Below are 14,199 nucleotides of genomic sequence, written 5' to 3' on the forward strand. Positions count from 1 at the left end.
CTGCACTGATGTTCCCACAAAAAGGCTAAATTTTGACCAAATTATAGCTATACCTATTTCATAAGTAAATATTTGTAAATTATTTAAAATGTTTCGGTTGTATAAAAATTGGTCAAAATTTTTTTTAAAAATATATAATCATAATGTTGAAATTCACGAAACCTTACTTGAAGTAAGAAAACAAACTTTCTTTTCATTAGAATATGAAGTAAATATAAATATTTAATCTAACGCTTTTAAATATCATCGTTTTAATTATGAAAATAAAATGTTTAAAAATTACCTTGAATGTTTTGAAAAGTTTGACTATGAACGGGGAATCTGATTCTTCCATAATTTCCTGAAAAAAGATGAAATTTAAATTCTTTTAAAATATATATAAATAGTTCTGCGCATCTAGGTCTCTGTATTCCAAGATTGAAAAAAGGGCCTTAAACCATCCCGAGACTTTAAAACTAAAAATAAATTAGCCTAAAACCTTCATGGAATCTATGTGATTGTGGATGTATCAGAATTAGTGGCATTCGCAAAATGGAGAGCTTTCCTGGAATTAATAAGATTGTAACGTAAATAAATTAATTTTCATAAAGAATATTTATACTAGTTGCAGATAGATAAAATAATTCTGATACTGCTTTTATTATATAAACCGCTTTTGAATTGTTCTAAAATTCTAAAAAAATGTTTTACTCTTAAAAATATTTCTTTTTGTGAACAACACCCCTAGTATGCTAATTCAATTTTTCATGAATATTCATAGACATTTTTACAGGCAATTTACAATTTATATTTTCTTTATCAAAGTATGTTTTTACTTGTCACAAGTTGAAACATTAATTGCGTTCAACTTCGTTGAACTAAGACTTAAAATATATAGCTATGGCTATATTTTGGAGATATTTATTGCATGGTATACTCAAGTTTGTATAATTACATTTATGGTTTCGACCGCAGTAAATAAAGAACCCTCCAAAATTGTTATCTGTTAATGTAATTAGAACTCTTTAAATAAATGCACCTTTTATGCTTTAAGTTCGCCCACACAAATACATTATAATGTTGAGTATGTGTGTATAGGATGTCTGTCTATCTAACTGTTGGTTAATTTATATTCCAGCATGGCTTAGAAACCGATTAATATCTGCTGGATAAGAACCGGTTCTCAGTCATACTGAAAAATCATGTAAAGCACCGTATTACATACAATTTTTCACAAATATTTAAATAAAAATGATAAAATTAATTAGGGTCCAACCTTTGGGACTAAAAAAACTGGTTTTAAGTCTAATTTTTTTCATTTTCTTATCCACGGAAAGCTGTCTATAATAAATAACTATGACTTCTGGTTTAGTTTTGATTTAGGACATCAAGTAGTAAAGGAAAATCGCAGTATTCCAATTTTCCATCTTAATCTTGTACAAGGCGAAAGATTTAATCGTGCTGTAGGTAGATCCTGAACATCTATTGTAAGGAAAATTAATTCTTAGTTCAAGAACTAATTGCGTTTTACTCAAAACTATTTTTTGACCCCCGAAAACCCTACTTCACACTCATATATTTTTTTGAGCATATTTATAGACCCCGTTTGTGGTCGTGGTTCATATACGATGTGAGTAAAATCACCGAAATATTCTCATTTTAACAACTAGTATTTTTTTAAATTATACTTTTCAAATAACAAAACATATTTGTAAACAGCTGAATCACTGCTAAACGGCTGCTCAGCTATCCCCTTATTTTATTGACAAAATACCCCTTAATTATTTTAACCATGCAAATTGGTATAAAAATGTGACAAACAAAATTTAAAATTACAGTGACATTTGAACATGCAACAAAAACAAAAATAAATACATTCAAAGATGCATCACATCAAAAAAAGAACCATAAAATTCTTAATATTAACAATCAAGTGTAAGAAAAGCTGACATTTTTACCTAGTGCCTGGTAAAGGACGAGAACATTTACCCTTTTTTGAATAAAATAATAAGATTGGGGGGGGGGGGGGTGAGGTAAGGTTAGGATATTTAATACAGGGTAGCCACACCGTGCTTGAGCTCCGTGCTTGAGCTCTCGCATAAAAATAAGACCCTTCTTATTCCAAGCTTATCATTTATCTTAAAAATAAGGGGAGTTATGTGCTTGCTAGGGACTTTGATGAAAAAAAACAGAAATTTTTAGGTGTAGAGTAGCTATACACCGCATAAACTAGGTTTGTGGGGTAAATAATTTATTCAGAAAAAATGATGCATTTCAAATGGAAAGGTGAATCTCGGTGTGCAATGTCATGCATACTGTATAGGGGCGTGCCGTAGGAGGAATATGTAAGGGGGGTGGGTGCTGGGGACTCGCCATACCCCTAAGGCCAAAATAATCTACTCCTTAAAAACATTAGACTTATAAAAAAAAATAACGGGTTTGCCATTAACTTCTAGGGAAATGAAATAGTCTAAGACCATCACAGGACTAAAATCTAAAGATGAAATAAACTAAAACCATTTTAGGACCTTTATAAAGCTTCCCTAAAATGGAGATTAAGTCATTGGTTAGTGATGGTTAAACAGACAAATAACAAAAATTTACCACTAAAATTAGGAAAATCTGTTAAAGATTAGTTTACTAAATACACGTCTATTGGATGCATATGAGGAAAAAAACATGCGACATGGAAAAAAAAGAGAAATTAAAATTTGCATACAGATGGAATTATACGGGGTTAACATGCGTGATGCTCCTCCAGGGGAAAACAAGAGCAAGGGGTAGGCAAACAATTTTGCATTTTAGCCATGGAGAATGGGATAAAAGAGGGGCAAGCGAGGCAATAAGAAGTATCTGGAATTGTCATTGAGTAAATAAATAAAGAATAAATAAAATGTTAAAGTATTTAATGGAAGGTAGAAAATAGATAATGTATATTTTAATGTCTATTTACATAACTTATACAATCATATAAATATTAAAGCTATTAAGCATTTTCCTCCTTCTTTGATATTTGTTTATAAAATTTATGAAAAACAATAACATCTTAAAACGTGAAACATTGGTAAATTCCTCTAAATCGACGTGTGGACCCCCAAACCCCACCTCTGATTCTACTTAGGTATTCAATTTTTTTAATGAATTTCTAGCCTTTAAGGAGAAGTCTAACATTAAAGAAACCTATCACTGCGGTCCTTTCTTATCCTGATATAAGCCAAAAAAATACATTTCTTCATAAAAACGTCCACTTTCAGTTGAGGTGAAATTGTGGAGAAATATTAAAAATATTTATCCTTTTCCCATAAATGTTGTGAGGCCCAAATATTTCAACATTGCATTGAAAAAATGCTTGGGAAAGCAAAAATATCTCTTTTAAACTAAAATGTAGGTCAGTGAAGTAAAAGAATGTAAAAGTATGTTTCTGTGGCCTAAAAACATTATTTTACTTTTTGTCACCTAATAAATTTCTTTATGTTGGTTCCACAAAAATTAAAATATAATTAGTTAATGTATTATTGTAAAAAAAAGTTGCAAAATTTGCACATTGAATGCAGAAGATCAATGTATTTTGTCTGAACAATCATTTATTGGCTGGCAGTGGCGAAGCATTATTTTTTTTTACAAAAGCTCCTTTCTTTAAACAGAATGGAAAGCAAAAGAAAAATCTAAAACTATTGCAAGCATGAAACATACAATTAAACTTTAAGTAAGTCAATTATCATGTATGTCAAATTAAGTAGGTAGATAATTTAGAAAAGGTAAAAACTTGAGAAATAATTGTCTAAAAGCAATATTTGTGTCATGACCTCATCAGAAAAAGATTTTTCCTATCGTCAAGTCAAAGCAATTGAGAAATGTTACTTTCATCTTTCTATGTAGACACTTGATTTCTACAAAATTTTGTATCCAGGTAGACTTATAGATTTATATATTTTAAATTTGATATTTCAATAGCAACAACTTTTCCTGCAGTCAAAACAAACAATTGTTTTTAATTGTATTAAAGTACTTAATTTGGTATTTTACCTAATGTTGCATCTGCAACACAAATGAACTTTTTGTTAAAAAAAAAATAAAAAACCTCATGCTTATTTTAGGTTAGGTTAAGCAGGGATTAGTCTAGCCCCGCAGTAAAATTACCACGTACTTACAACCTTTTCAAGAATTGAAAAAAAAGGAAGAAGGTGTTCAAAGAATAGGTGTGAGTAAAACACCATTTTTTTTCTGGAGGACAACGATAGCAAACAAAATTTGTTTAACTTTAATAATTATCATTTGCGAATAAAAGAAAACTTGTAGGCAATGAATATCAATAGGTGAAATATCCCTCCATGACTTTATTCATAAACTTGTAAGGTGGAAAATACAGATGGCCATCAAAATAGATATCAGTAGTAAATTCTTTCCTTCAATTATATAGATAACACATATTTACATACTTTTATCTATTGGGTTGGAGAGATCATAAACAGGCATGAGAATTCTAAACTTTTAAACATTTATTAGATATGACCTTAAGGAAAATAGAATATTTAATTATTGTATCGTAATTATAGGTAGCTTTCTGCTGATATTAAAAAAAAGTATGCGATTTATGGAATCTTTGTTAGACCCGAAGTCCCGGGCTAACAAAACTGGACTGGTTATGGTTTTATTTAAATATTAGTGGAAAATTTCTGTAATAGAATTCTAAACATGATTTTTCAGTATGGCTGAGGACTGGTTCTAATCCAGCGGATATTAATCGGAGTCGAAGCCATACTTGAATAGGATTATCATATAAATGAAACAAAAGTCTTGTGTGAAATCTAGTTACTTAAATTATTTTGAAACATTTCACAGCGTGTGTGACTCGAAATAAAGTATTACCAAACTTTACCAATAAACTGTAAAGAAATATGATAAATATACAAGCAAAATAACAAGTTAACGTTGAGATTCAATTCCTTCTCGTTCCTTCTTAAGCATAAAATGAATTTGAAAATTTTTAACATAAACTTTAATATCCTTATCAGGATGTTGATTTTATATGTCGTCTTTATGACAGGTGAGGATGTCTTCAATATATTTCTTAAATTATGTATATAAAAAAATATTGTACGGTAATATCAAATTAAATTAAAAATAATTTATTTTTTATGTTTTTTTTGTACCAGAATCATCCCTGCAATGAAAGAAGAAAAAAATTTGTTTTGTTTTACATAGCAATAAAGGTACTAAGAAAGAGAGGGAATGTCTGATTGAGCCAATAGGAGAATCGCATCGGAATTTACATTGGATCTCATTGGTTGAAATTATGTACACATTTTCCTACGAAGGCATGTTTTTTTTCATTTCATACATACATAAAAGTCAGCTGTTAACAGTATATTTTCTTAGTAGAAAGCTTTGCGGAATCAGAATTAATTGCCCAAAAATTTCGTTTACAATTTGAAAGCTTGAAACAAAGTTGGATTCTTAAAAAAAAAGTTAGGCTGGCAACTCGCTGGTGAGGCAAAATTATTTTTGTGAAAAATCCTACAAAATCGAATAAAAAAATTTACAAAAATGAAATAAAATCTTAAGAGGGTTATTAACATATGATTTTGTTTAATTTTTGTAGATTTTTAATGTGCTTTTGGATGATTTTTCACAAAAATAATTTTGCCTCACTATCGAATAGCGAGTCTATCATTTTTTAAGAATCCACATCAGCTTGAGTCGAAAGTAAACAATACTTTTGTCTGCTAGGAATGTTCTCTCTTAGATTTGACGAAAAAAGGGTTCAGAATATTCTTCTACTCTTCTATTTCTATTTACATAGCAGACTAAATGTATTATGATAACATACAACGTCTCTTTGTGAGTTCATATTTATAACTTTGATTTTTATAAATGAATTAATGAAAAAATATTTGTTTGAAATTTGACTAAATGTCATATTGTATAATTTACTTAACCCTTAACAGTCGGGCCCCTTGCCGCATCTTTATCGGTCGGGGGTGAGGGGGTGGTGTTCAACGCCCCCTCCCCTATTATCTGAGTCACTATTAGAGCTAGAGGTCTTAAAATTTCTGTGTATGTCCCCTGTTTGATAATAAATTTCCGACTATAAGTGAGTCAAAGTAAATTTTTGCTTTCTTCATCCTTTTATTTAACAACCTTTGTTTTTAGGTCCTTTTTTACTTAAATATTACTAACGGCTGCCTTTATTTTATTTTTTATTAATATTTTTATTAACTATTAATATTTTATAATAGAAATCTAAAAATATATCAGCGGCCACAGCTGTATTTGGCAACTGCCGCAGTCGGCGGTCGGCTGGAAAACGGCGGTGGATCTTTGTGACATGCTTCAAAAGACATATTACATATTCTCTCCTCTCATTTGTATTTGTTAAGAAAACTTAACATCTGCTCTCACTTTGTGCATTTGACCATTACAAGATTTTTTTGTGCTTTGCTACTAATGGTTGTTGTCATAAATGTTTTATTTTGACAATGATCAAAGTATAACCCAATAAATTTTAGCATGTTAGTTTGTTCTGAAATTTTTGTAAGGGGGTACTTTCATGAATAAAAATATATCACAAATACAGTTTGTCAAAAATATTAATAAGAAGAATGTTCCTAAAAAATAATACTAAACTTTTTGTTCTGATCCCACAATATAAAAGTTTCAAGTTAGTGTGAAACTGCATTTTGATACTCCGTGCATCATTTTACCTGTCGCTTAACATTTTTTTAATTTGAATCCCAAAATAAAGCTTGGGCGTCTTTGATTTTTATCCTTATGTAACAGTAACATGATGTCTATTTATCTATTTGTCTCAAAGGATCTCGCTAACTGCTAGACAGATATGGTTTTTCTTTACATTAAAGCTTTATATATGTCCTGGCCATGTTTATAACTATTTTGGGAAAGGGTACCTCCACAATATAAAAATTGCTCCTAACAAAAAATAACCCTCTAAAATTTTTGAAAAACTATGATCTTAAGTGTAGTTGCGACTCTCCACCCTCCCCCCCCCTCCCTCCCCTTCCTATCCTCAAGTGTCCCTAGAGGATTTAAGGGTACGTAGCCGCTAGTCCTTATATGGAAATAACGGGATGTATGTATATCTGTCTCTAGCAAAGGAACTCGCTATCCGCTGAACAGATGTGGTCCTTGTTTTTTTTGTAAAACTTAAATTAAAAAATAGAGGGGATTAAATTCTAGTGCCCCTAATGATTGCTGGGGGCGTAGCGTTTTTAGCATGGCAAGCATCGTTTTAGAATTAAAAAGAAAATAAATGTTTCAGATAATAACAACCCAACAAATGATGTCTATAGCAATTTGATCAGCTGATTGGTTTTGATACTAGATGTTTTTTTAAGTAGCGCAGCTACTCTAAATATAGGGAATAAATCTAATTTTGCTTAGAATTTACTTTTAGGTGTTTTAAACGTTGTAAATTGAAGATTTTATTTTGATAATTAACATTTTACAACAATACCCTCTATAAACTGTGAGGAAGTTTGATAAAATTACGTTTATTTTGCAAGCTTTTTTGAAAATACTTCATTATTTTTATAATTCTGACAAAATAGAATTTCTGTTTAAGTAAATAACATGGCCACAAAAAGGTTTAAGTAGTTATTGAAATATTTTATTACCATTCTTGCTAATTAAATAGTCGTTAACTATGTTTAATTTGCATTTTTTTTAAAGACAAGAAAAATATCCTACTTAAATGCTACTTTTATGAAGTTATCTTAAACCTTTTCCAAAAGTTTGTTTTATAAAAATATTTTATTTTTCATTGATATTATTGATTATATAGGTTAAAAATATCAAAAGTATTTTTTAAAGGCTATAGATTAATTTTGATTAATTCCGATTTTTAATTTTTTAAATTTTTTTCAAATCTGAAAGAATATGCCTGTCCTTTTTTAGAATAGATTATATAAAAAAACGAAATTAAACATATTCAGGCTATCAAAAAGCTGAAAATATTTTTTTTTTTTATTAAATCGCTAATTTTTAAAATCATTAGATTTTAAGCTTATTTTGCATGGAAACACACTTTTTCAGTCGTTTCTTCTCAACAATGGATCTTAAATGATTATTACTGAAAACTTTTATGAAAATGTTATTAACCAAAACTCCAAATAAAGGAAATAATTGCCGTTTGCGAAAATGTGTGCAAAAAGTTGCCAATATCTCGTTAGAAGGGACTTAATGGATTTTAATTTTTACTGCTTACGACTTAGTGGACTATAAACTATTAGAAAAGTATCACTTCAAGGTGGAATTTTGAGGGTCAACTTTTTTTCTTTTAAAATTCGCAGTGATTTGGGCGGCTGTTCTTAATCTCACTTTTAAAGTTGACTTTTAAACGTTTTAATATAGACAAAATATACTTTATTTTAGCGTGGAAAACAAGTAAAATACAAAAAGTATCCATGCTTTCTACTGATATTAGATCACTAAAAAGCTAAAGTTTCATAATAAAACATGATTATTTAATCAATATGTACATTTTGGTATGGTTGTAAATAAACATATCTAAAGGAATTATTTATAGTGTTTAGTGCAAAAGAAACAAGTTTTCGAATACCCCAAAATAATTATCTACAATGGGGATGTATGTCAATTTATCGTTAATTGTCTTACCCCTTTAGATAAAAATTGCAAGCTTCTAAATTACACTGGCACCCAAGGTTTTATAATCAACCCACGTTATCTTATTCGTTGGTTCATGAAACTTTAGGTGCAATTATTAAATTTTGATTACGAACTAGTTGTTCCAACTAGTACTGTCCAAACTTTTGAGATAATGACAATTACCTGCACAAGGGGCAATTTTGTATATCATCATTGGGGATGTATAAATATATTTATTTTTTTTCTTATCCATTTTGATCCCTGTTAAACTTGCAAGTTTCTAGTTACATACCTTTTCACTCATAATGTGTTGTTGCTGTCTAGTTTCCACAATCTGATTCTTCTTCATTTGTTTCAGAGCGTAGCTTCTCTTCTTCGCATCTCCAGCAATCATAACCAACTCAACTCTGAAATAAAAACAAAAGTTTTAAATTTTTTATAAAAATATCCCATTATTTCTTTTCTATAAAAGGATATACATGTAGAGTAAATTAAGGTATTACTATTTTATAATTCTATGAACCAACACTTTTTATGAAATGACAACAATCCTAGAAGGAGAGGACTTCTATAAGTACAGCAGGCAAAGGTACGGTTGTATATTTTGCAGTTCATTAATAAAAGTAAGGATTGAAACTACATGTACATGTTGTACATCTAAAAGTTAATTATGCAGACAATAAAACATCTGACTACTTTATACATTTGTCAAACATACATTTCATTTTTTTAGACTGAAAGAATAAAATATTGCATTTTATGAAATCATTATGAAATTATTTAAAATAAATTGCTGTTTTACCTTCCAAATCCACCAACACCAAGAGTGGCAATTATTCTTAAATCTGAAAGCTTTAGGGTCTTATACTCCTCGTTGATACTAAACAAAAAATATCATATTATGGAAAGTGGTAAGGTTTTTGAGTTGTCCTATAAGATTTACTTATCACTAAACCCTTCCATAAGTCAAGGTATGGTTTTAGACTATTTCATATAATATAGAAGCTCTTTTAAAAGTGTCAAAACCTTTTTCTCAAATTATATTAATGAACCTCTAAAAATAACTTAATACTGCAAATAAAAAAGCAACCTTTGATATTTAGTCCAACAAAAAGAGAGGACACACAGTTTGAAAGACAGACTGGTATCCTATTACTCTGATTGGTTGGACTGATAAACACTTACATTTGTTTTCTTGCTGGCAGGTCAATATATCTCTTCTTGATCTCATCCAAGTTGGAAATCAAATGGTTGAACGAATCTCTGAAAAAATATTAAAATTGACATTTGAAATTATATATATTAACAAGACATATTGAGTCATTTTTGTTTTACTAAAAAAAATTACTTCTAGTCAAATTAAAATACATCCATCATAAACAAGATTAATGACATGTACAAAGAATGTTCGAACAATAATGTCTTTGTGTAAAAAAAATTTTGGACATTTTCAAAGAATTTTAAACGTTGAATACATTTTAGATTATTCATAATTAAGCTACAAAGTACAGTAAAATAACACAATTTTTCTAATTTGTTAATTTTTTTTCGGCGTTGTGGAGCCGGAGCCGGGAGCCGTGGAGCCGCCATATTTTGCTGGAGCCGGAGCTGGAGCCGTAATTTTCGTAAAAAAAAGGCTCCGGCTCCGGACTAGCTAAATAAAGAGATTTTTTTATTAATTATAATTTGGTAACTCTGTTTTTTCATTTGCAAATGCCCCTTTTAAGTTTTTTCAAGTCCATTTTTATCAAAAGTTGAACTTTTAAAACCGTCAAAAGTCAAAAAAAATGTGTCGAGTTATTCTTGATTTTAGGTCGGAGCCGGAGCCGCACCAAAATCAAACGGCTCCACAACGCTAATTTTTTTCTTAAAAATCGAAAATCTATTTATGTTCAGCATTATTGTCTATACTCTTAGGCTAGTAAAAGAAATATTATAAGGTTTTGCCAATATTAGTTCGGAGTTATTTTTTGCCGAGAAAGTTTTCTTTCAATTTCATTAATAAATTGCATTTATCAACTTGAGTATTAAATAGAACTTAAAGAATTGTAGAACTCATCTAAAATAAATTTTTTTGCTTAAAATGATACCTATCAATGACCAAGCACTCAACGCCGGAGGCATCATCCGCCACAATGTTGGCTGTCCTCACTTCCTCCCCGCTCAGGGCCTTTTCTCCGAAGAAGTCTCCCTTGTGGAGGTATCTGATGAACTTGTCCTCGGCACTACCGCCCTCCTTCATAGTTACCTTCACCTATCAAAGTTTAGAATACTTAGTTGACTTTTTCTTTATATTACAACTTTATAAATAGGCCTACCATTTTTCATGAAGTATCTATTTGTTTTAAAACGAAGCGTTAGTTAAGTTGAAAAATCATTGGTAAATTATGCACTTAAAAAACAATAAAGTCACCAAATAAACGGCTAATAACTTAAATATGCTTAAATATTCTGTCATTACTAAGAAGAAAAAACAATGTTTGCGATACTTGGAATTATTCACGGGTGTTGTTTGGTATGAATTCACTTACCCTTCCTTTACTGATGATAAAGAATGTATCTCCACTCGCTCCCTGGCGGATAATGTATTCTCCCTCCTAAAAATAAAGAAAATAATTAAAATTTTATAATTAAGGAGAATTTTTTTCTTTTTGAAAATTTTAAAAATATTAGATTAATAAGAATGGCATTAAATGCACATTTTTCTGTGAGGAAAATGTATCTTTTTTTCTTTCTAAAAATAAAACATATTGAAAAGTGACTGAGAAAGAAAGGAAGCTAAACAAAATAGGTAGGGTAAAGAAAACTATTTTGTTTAAAGACCATCCACAAACACATTCTTTGACTTTCAATGCTGTGTTATTTTTCATTGCATTGGTAATGATAATCACAACATAACACCTGTCCTTATTTTTAATTACCTTGTAAGCAGTCTCCTCCATAACATCAGCAATTTTGATGAGTGTGTCCTCCTGGAGATTGGCGAATGAGGGCACAGACTTGAGGAAGGAGGTGTACTCTGACTGTCTGATCATGGCTGACCTCATCATGATTGTCTGGAAGCACTGGCGCTCAATGGCCCACAGCTTGCAGTCAGTGGCAGCTAAAACAACAATGATTCATTACAAAATATATGCTTATAATTATAGAACACGTCTAGCTTAACATGCCATGTATTATTATGTATAAAAGTGTATACCTTTTTCATATTTTTGATATTTTTACTCTATCATCTAGCCGTCGAGTTCATTTTATTTGGTTGAAATAAAAATATAATTTCTGACAACTTAATTTTTTTCTTTAAAGCTATGTAAATGTTTATGATGTGTAGACTCAGCATATGTCGCAACCTTATGCTAATCAGTCAACAAGAGCTGCAGCCGAGTATTACAACAAATGCTCAGTCACTGAGCTATGTATATATTTTTTTAACCCTAAACCTTTCCAAAACTGAAAATCTATATGATTCAATATTTAGGTTTCAATATACTTGAAGTTATTTAGTAAAATTTATTCGTTTTAAGAAACATTTATCTGAGCTAAAAATATTAAAGAAAAGTATAGCATGTCAAATTTAGTTTAAAATACAAAATTCTTTATCTTTGGATTAGGTTAAAATATTTATATATTATTGTGACCTATTTTATGCTTGTAATAAAAACAGTTTAAGGGTGGCGATTCTGAAAATTTTATGAGGACGATTAAGTTCAAAATTTCAATTATAAATATAAAAAGTCAGAAATGAAATCGTTTTCTTTAGGAATGCTGGGTTACAATACAATACATGTTGCATCCTCCCCCCCCTCCCCCCCCCCTATTTATTACTACTGGATACGCCACTAGAGGGGGGAGGGGGGGTTTGGAGTGATTTCTCTACGGAGGGTGGAGGCACACTTATCAGAGAATCATCACAAAAAGCATTCAATCTGTTTTAGCGAGGTTAAGTAACAAAAAGGCAAATATTTATCCTGCCCTTTTCATAAAATAAATTTTAGAATAATCCCCAGCCTTGTGCTTAACAAAATAAAATAATTTTTCTTATCTTTACGATGTTACTAATCAAAGCTTGTCAGAAAATAATCCATCTTTCAATTAATTTTTTAAAGAAAAAGTAGCGAAGCACTAGAAATCATAGATTGACAAAATAACAAAGTGAGTTATAAATCATATATGTTCAGTGATTTTAAGAAAGAGAGAAAGCAAAAAAATATATTTATATTGTAATGGTTAATCATAAAACCATATCAAAAATATACATTTAAGTCATAAGGCCTGACCGACAGTGTGACAGTAAAAGTAAATTATATACTGGATACTCGTTCGTAGTGCAGAAAATCTTTAAAAATTTTTTAGCTGTCTATCTTGAATAACGGCTGTTGAATTAACGTTTCCCCCATTGCGTTTCTTACAGACGGACGGACGGACGAACATTTCAAATTATACCTTCGCTTCTAAAACTTTTAAAATAGCGGCTCTAGTTGAATAATACTTGTTCTGTTTGTGCTAAATTTTTTCGCAGCTGTTTATACATAATTACAAAATAGATTTACAGATAAGATTATAATTTATGTTGAAATAATGTTTTGATAATCCGAATTTATAGTGTAATTTCTAATTTAAATTACAAATTAATTTCTATCATAAATCTTTTTAACAATTTGACGATTAAACAATAAAAAGCAATAAATAATTTATGAAGTTTTTCATAAAAGTAAAATCTTGTGTAGGTATTTAATTTAAGAATCAAGAAGTTTAAATTATACCTGACATTTTTGTGACATTTACAAGAAAAACTCATGCTTTTTACTCACCTTTAATAGTAGCAGTTCTCTGGCAGTTGTACAGAATAGCCAGCTCACCGAAGAGCTTTCCACTGGGCATGACAGATAGGAACTTGCCCTCCCTGGAGACCTCTACCTTGCCCTCCTCCATGACGTACACGATGCTGCCGATGTCACCCTCCTTGATGATTGTTGAGCCCTTGGCGTACTCCATGGGGTACATCACATCCACAATTTCCTAAATAACATATTTCCCGTGATGGAGGGGACATTGAACTGTAAATTACACTAGAAACCAAAATTTTATAACCATGTTATCTTATTAGTTGGCTTAAAAACTTTGGGTAATTTTGTTTGTCAACATTGGGGATGTATACCAATTCATTGAATATTGTCTTGAGATCCCTGCATATTTCAATAAAAACAACTAAAATACGATTTAAGCAAAGCATTTGATTAATAGTTTATTTAGTAATCTAGGAAAATGTCACCTTAAAATCTAATTATAATTGCATTTTCTTAAAGATATGCCTTAATTGTTATCTACAGAGTTATGATACAATATATTCTTTGTTTTAACTTTAAAATTAGAATTAAAATTGTAAATTTACCTTTATCTGTCCTTCTTCTAATTTCTTCATGAAGTCATTATCCATAATTGCTTGTCTAATTAATTCCATTGAGGCTGAGGACTTCTTGTAGGACTGATACTTCTTGTCTGTCAATTCCTATACATAATATTATTAGTTAAACGTCCATTTTGGTCGGATGTACAAATATAGGTTTAAGAGAGGATGCGCTAAAAATTGTATAC

General features: G+C 30.1%; 1 protein-coding gene across 1 annotated transcript in view; it reads right to left on the reverse strand.

Annotated features, from left to right (window-relative positions):
* The window catches only part of for (cGMP-dependent protein kinase for), a 41,909-nt gene that overhangs the window by 6,688 nt on the left and 21,022 nt on the right, over positions 1–14,199 (reverse strand). Inside the window, exons 5-13 of the mRNA XM_080157994.1 lie at positions 13,997–14,113; positions 13,416–13,623; positions 11,526–11,707; positions 11,136–11,201; positions 10,695–10,858; positions 9,790–9,867; positions 9,407–9,484; positions 8,897–9,011; positions 284–340 (exon numbers count right to left, since the gene is read on the reverse strand). Coding sequence (XP_080014120.1) covers positions 284–340; positions 8,897–9,011; positions 9,407–9,484; positions 9,790–9,867; positions 10,695–10,858; positions 11,136–11,201; positions 11,526–11,707; positions 13,416–13,623; positions 13,997–14,113 — 1,065 coding nt within the window. The remainder of the gene's footprint in view (positions 1–283; positions 341–8,896; positions 9,012–9,406; positions 9,485–9,789; positions 9,868–10,694; positions 10,859–11,135; positions 11,202–11,525; positions 11,708–13,415; positions 13,624–13,996; positions 14,114–14,199) is intronic.

This window comes from Acartia tonsa, chromosome 4 (assembly GCF_053477335.1).
Source record: "Acartia tonsa isolate MP-2025a chromosome 4, ASM5347733v1, whole genome shotgun sequence".
In the NCBI taxonomy this organism is placed as follows: Eukaryota; Metazoa; Arthropoda; class Copepoda; order Calanoida; family Acartiidae; genus Acartia; species Acartia tonsa.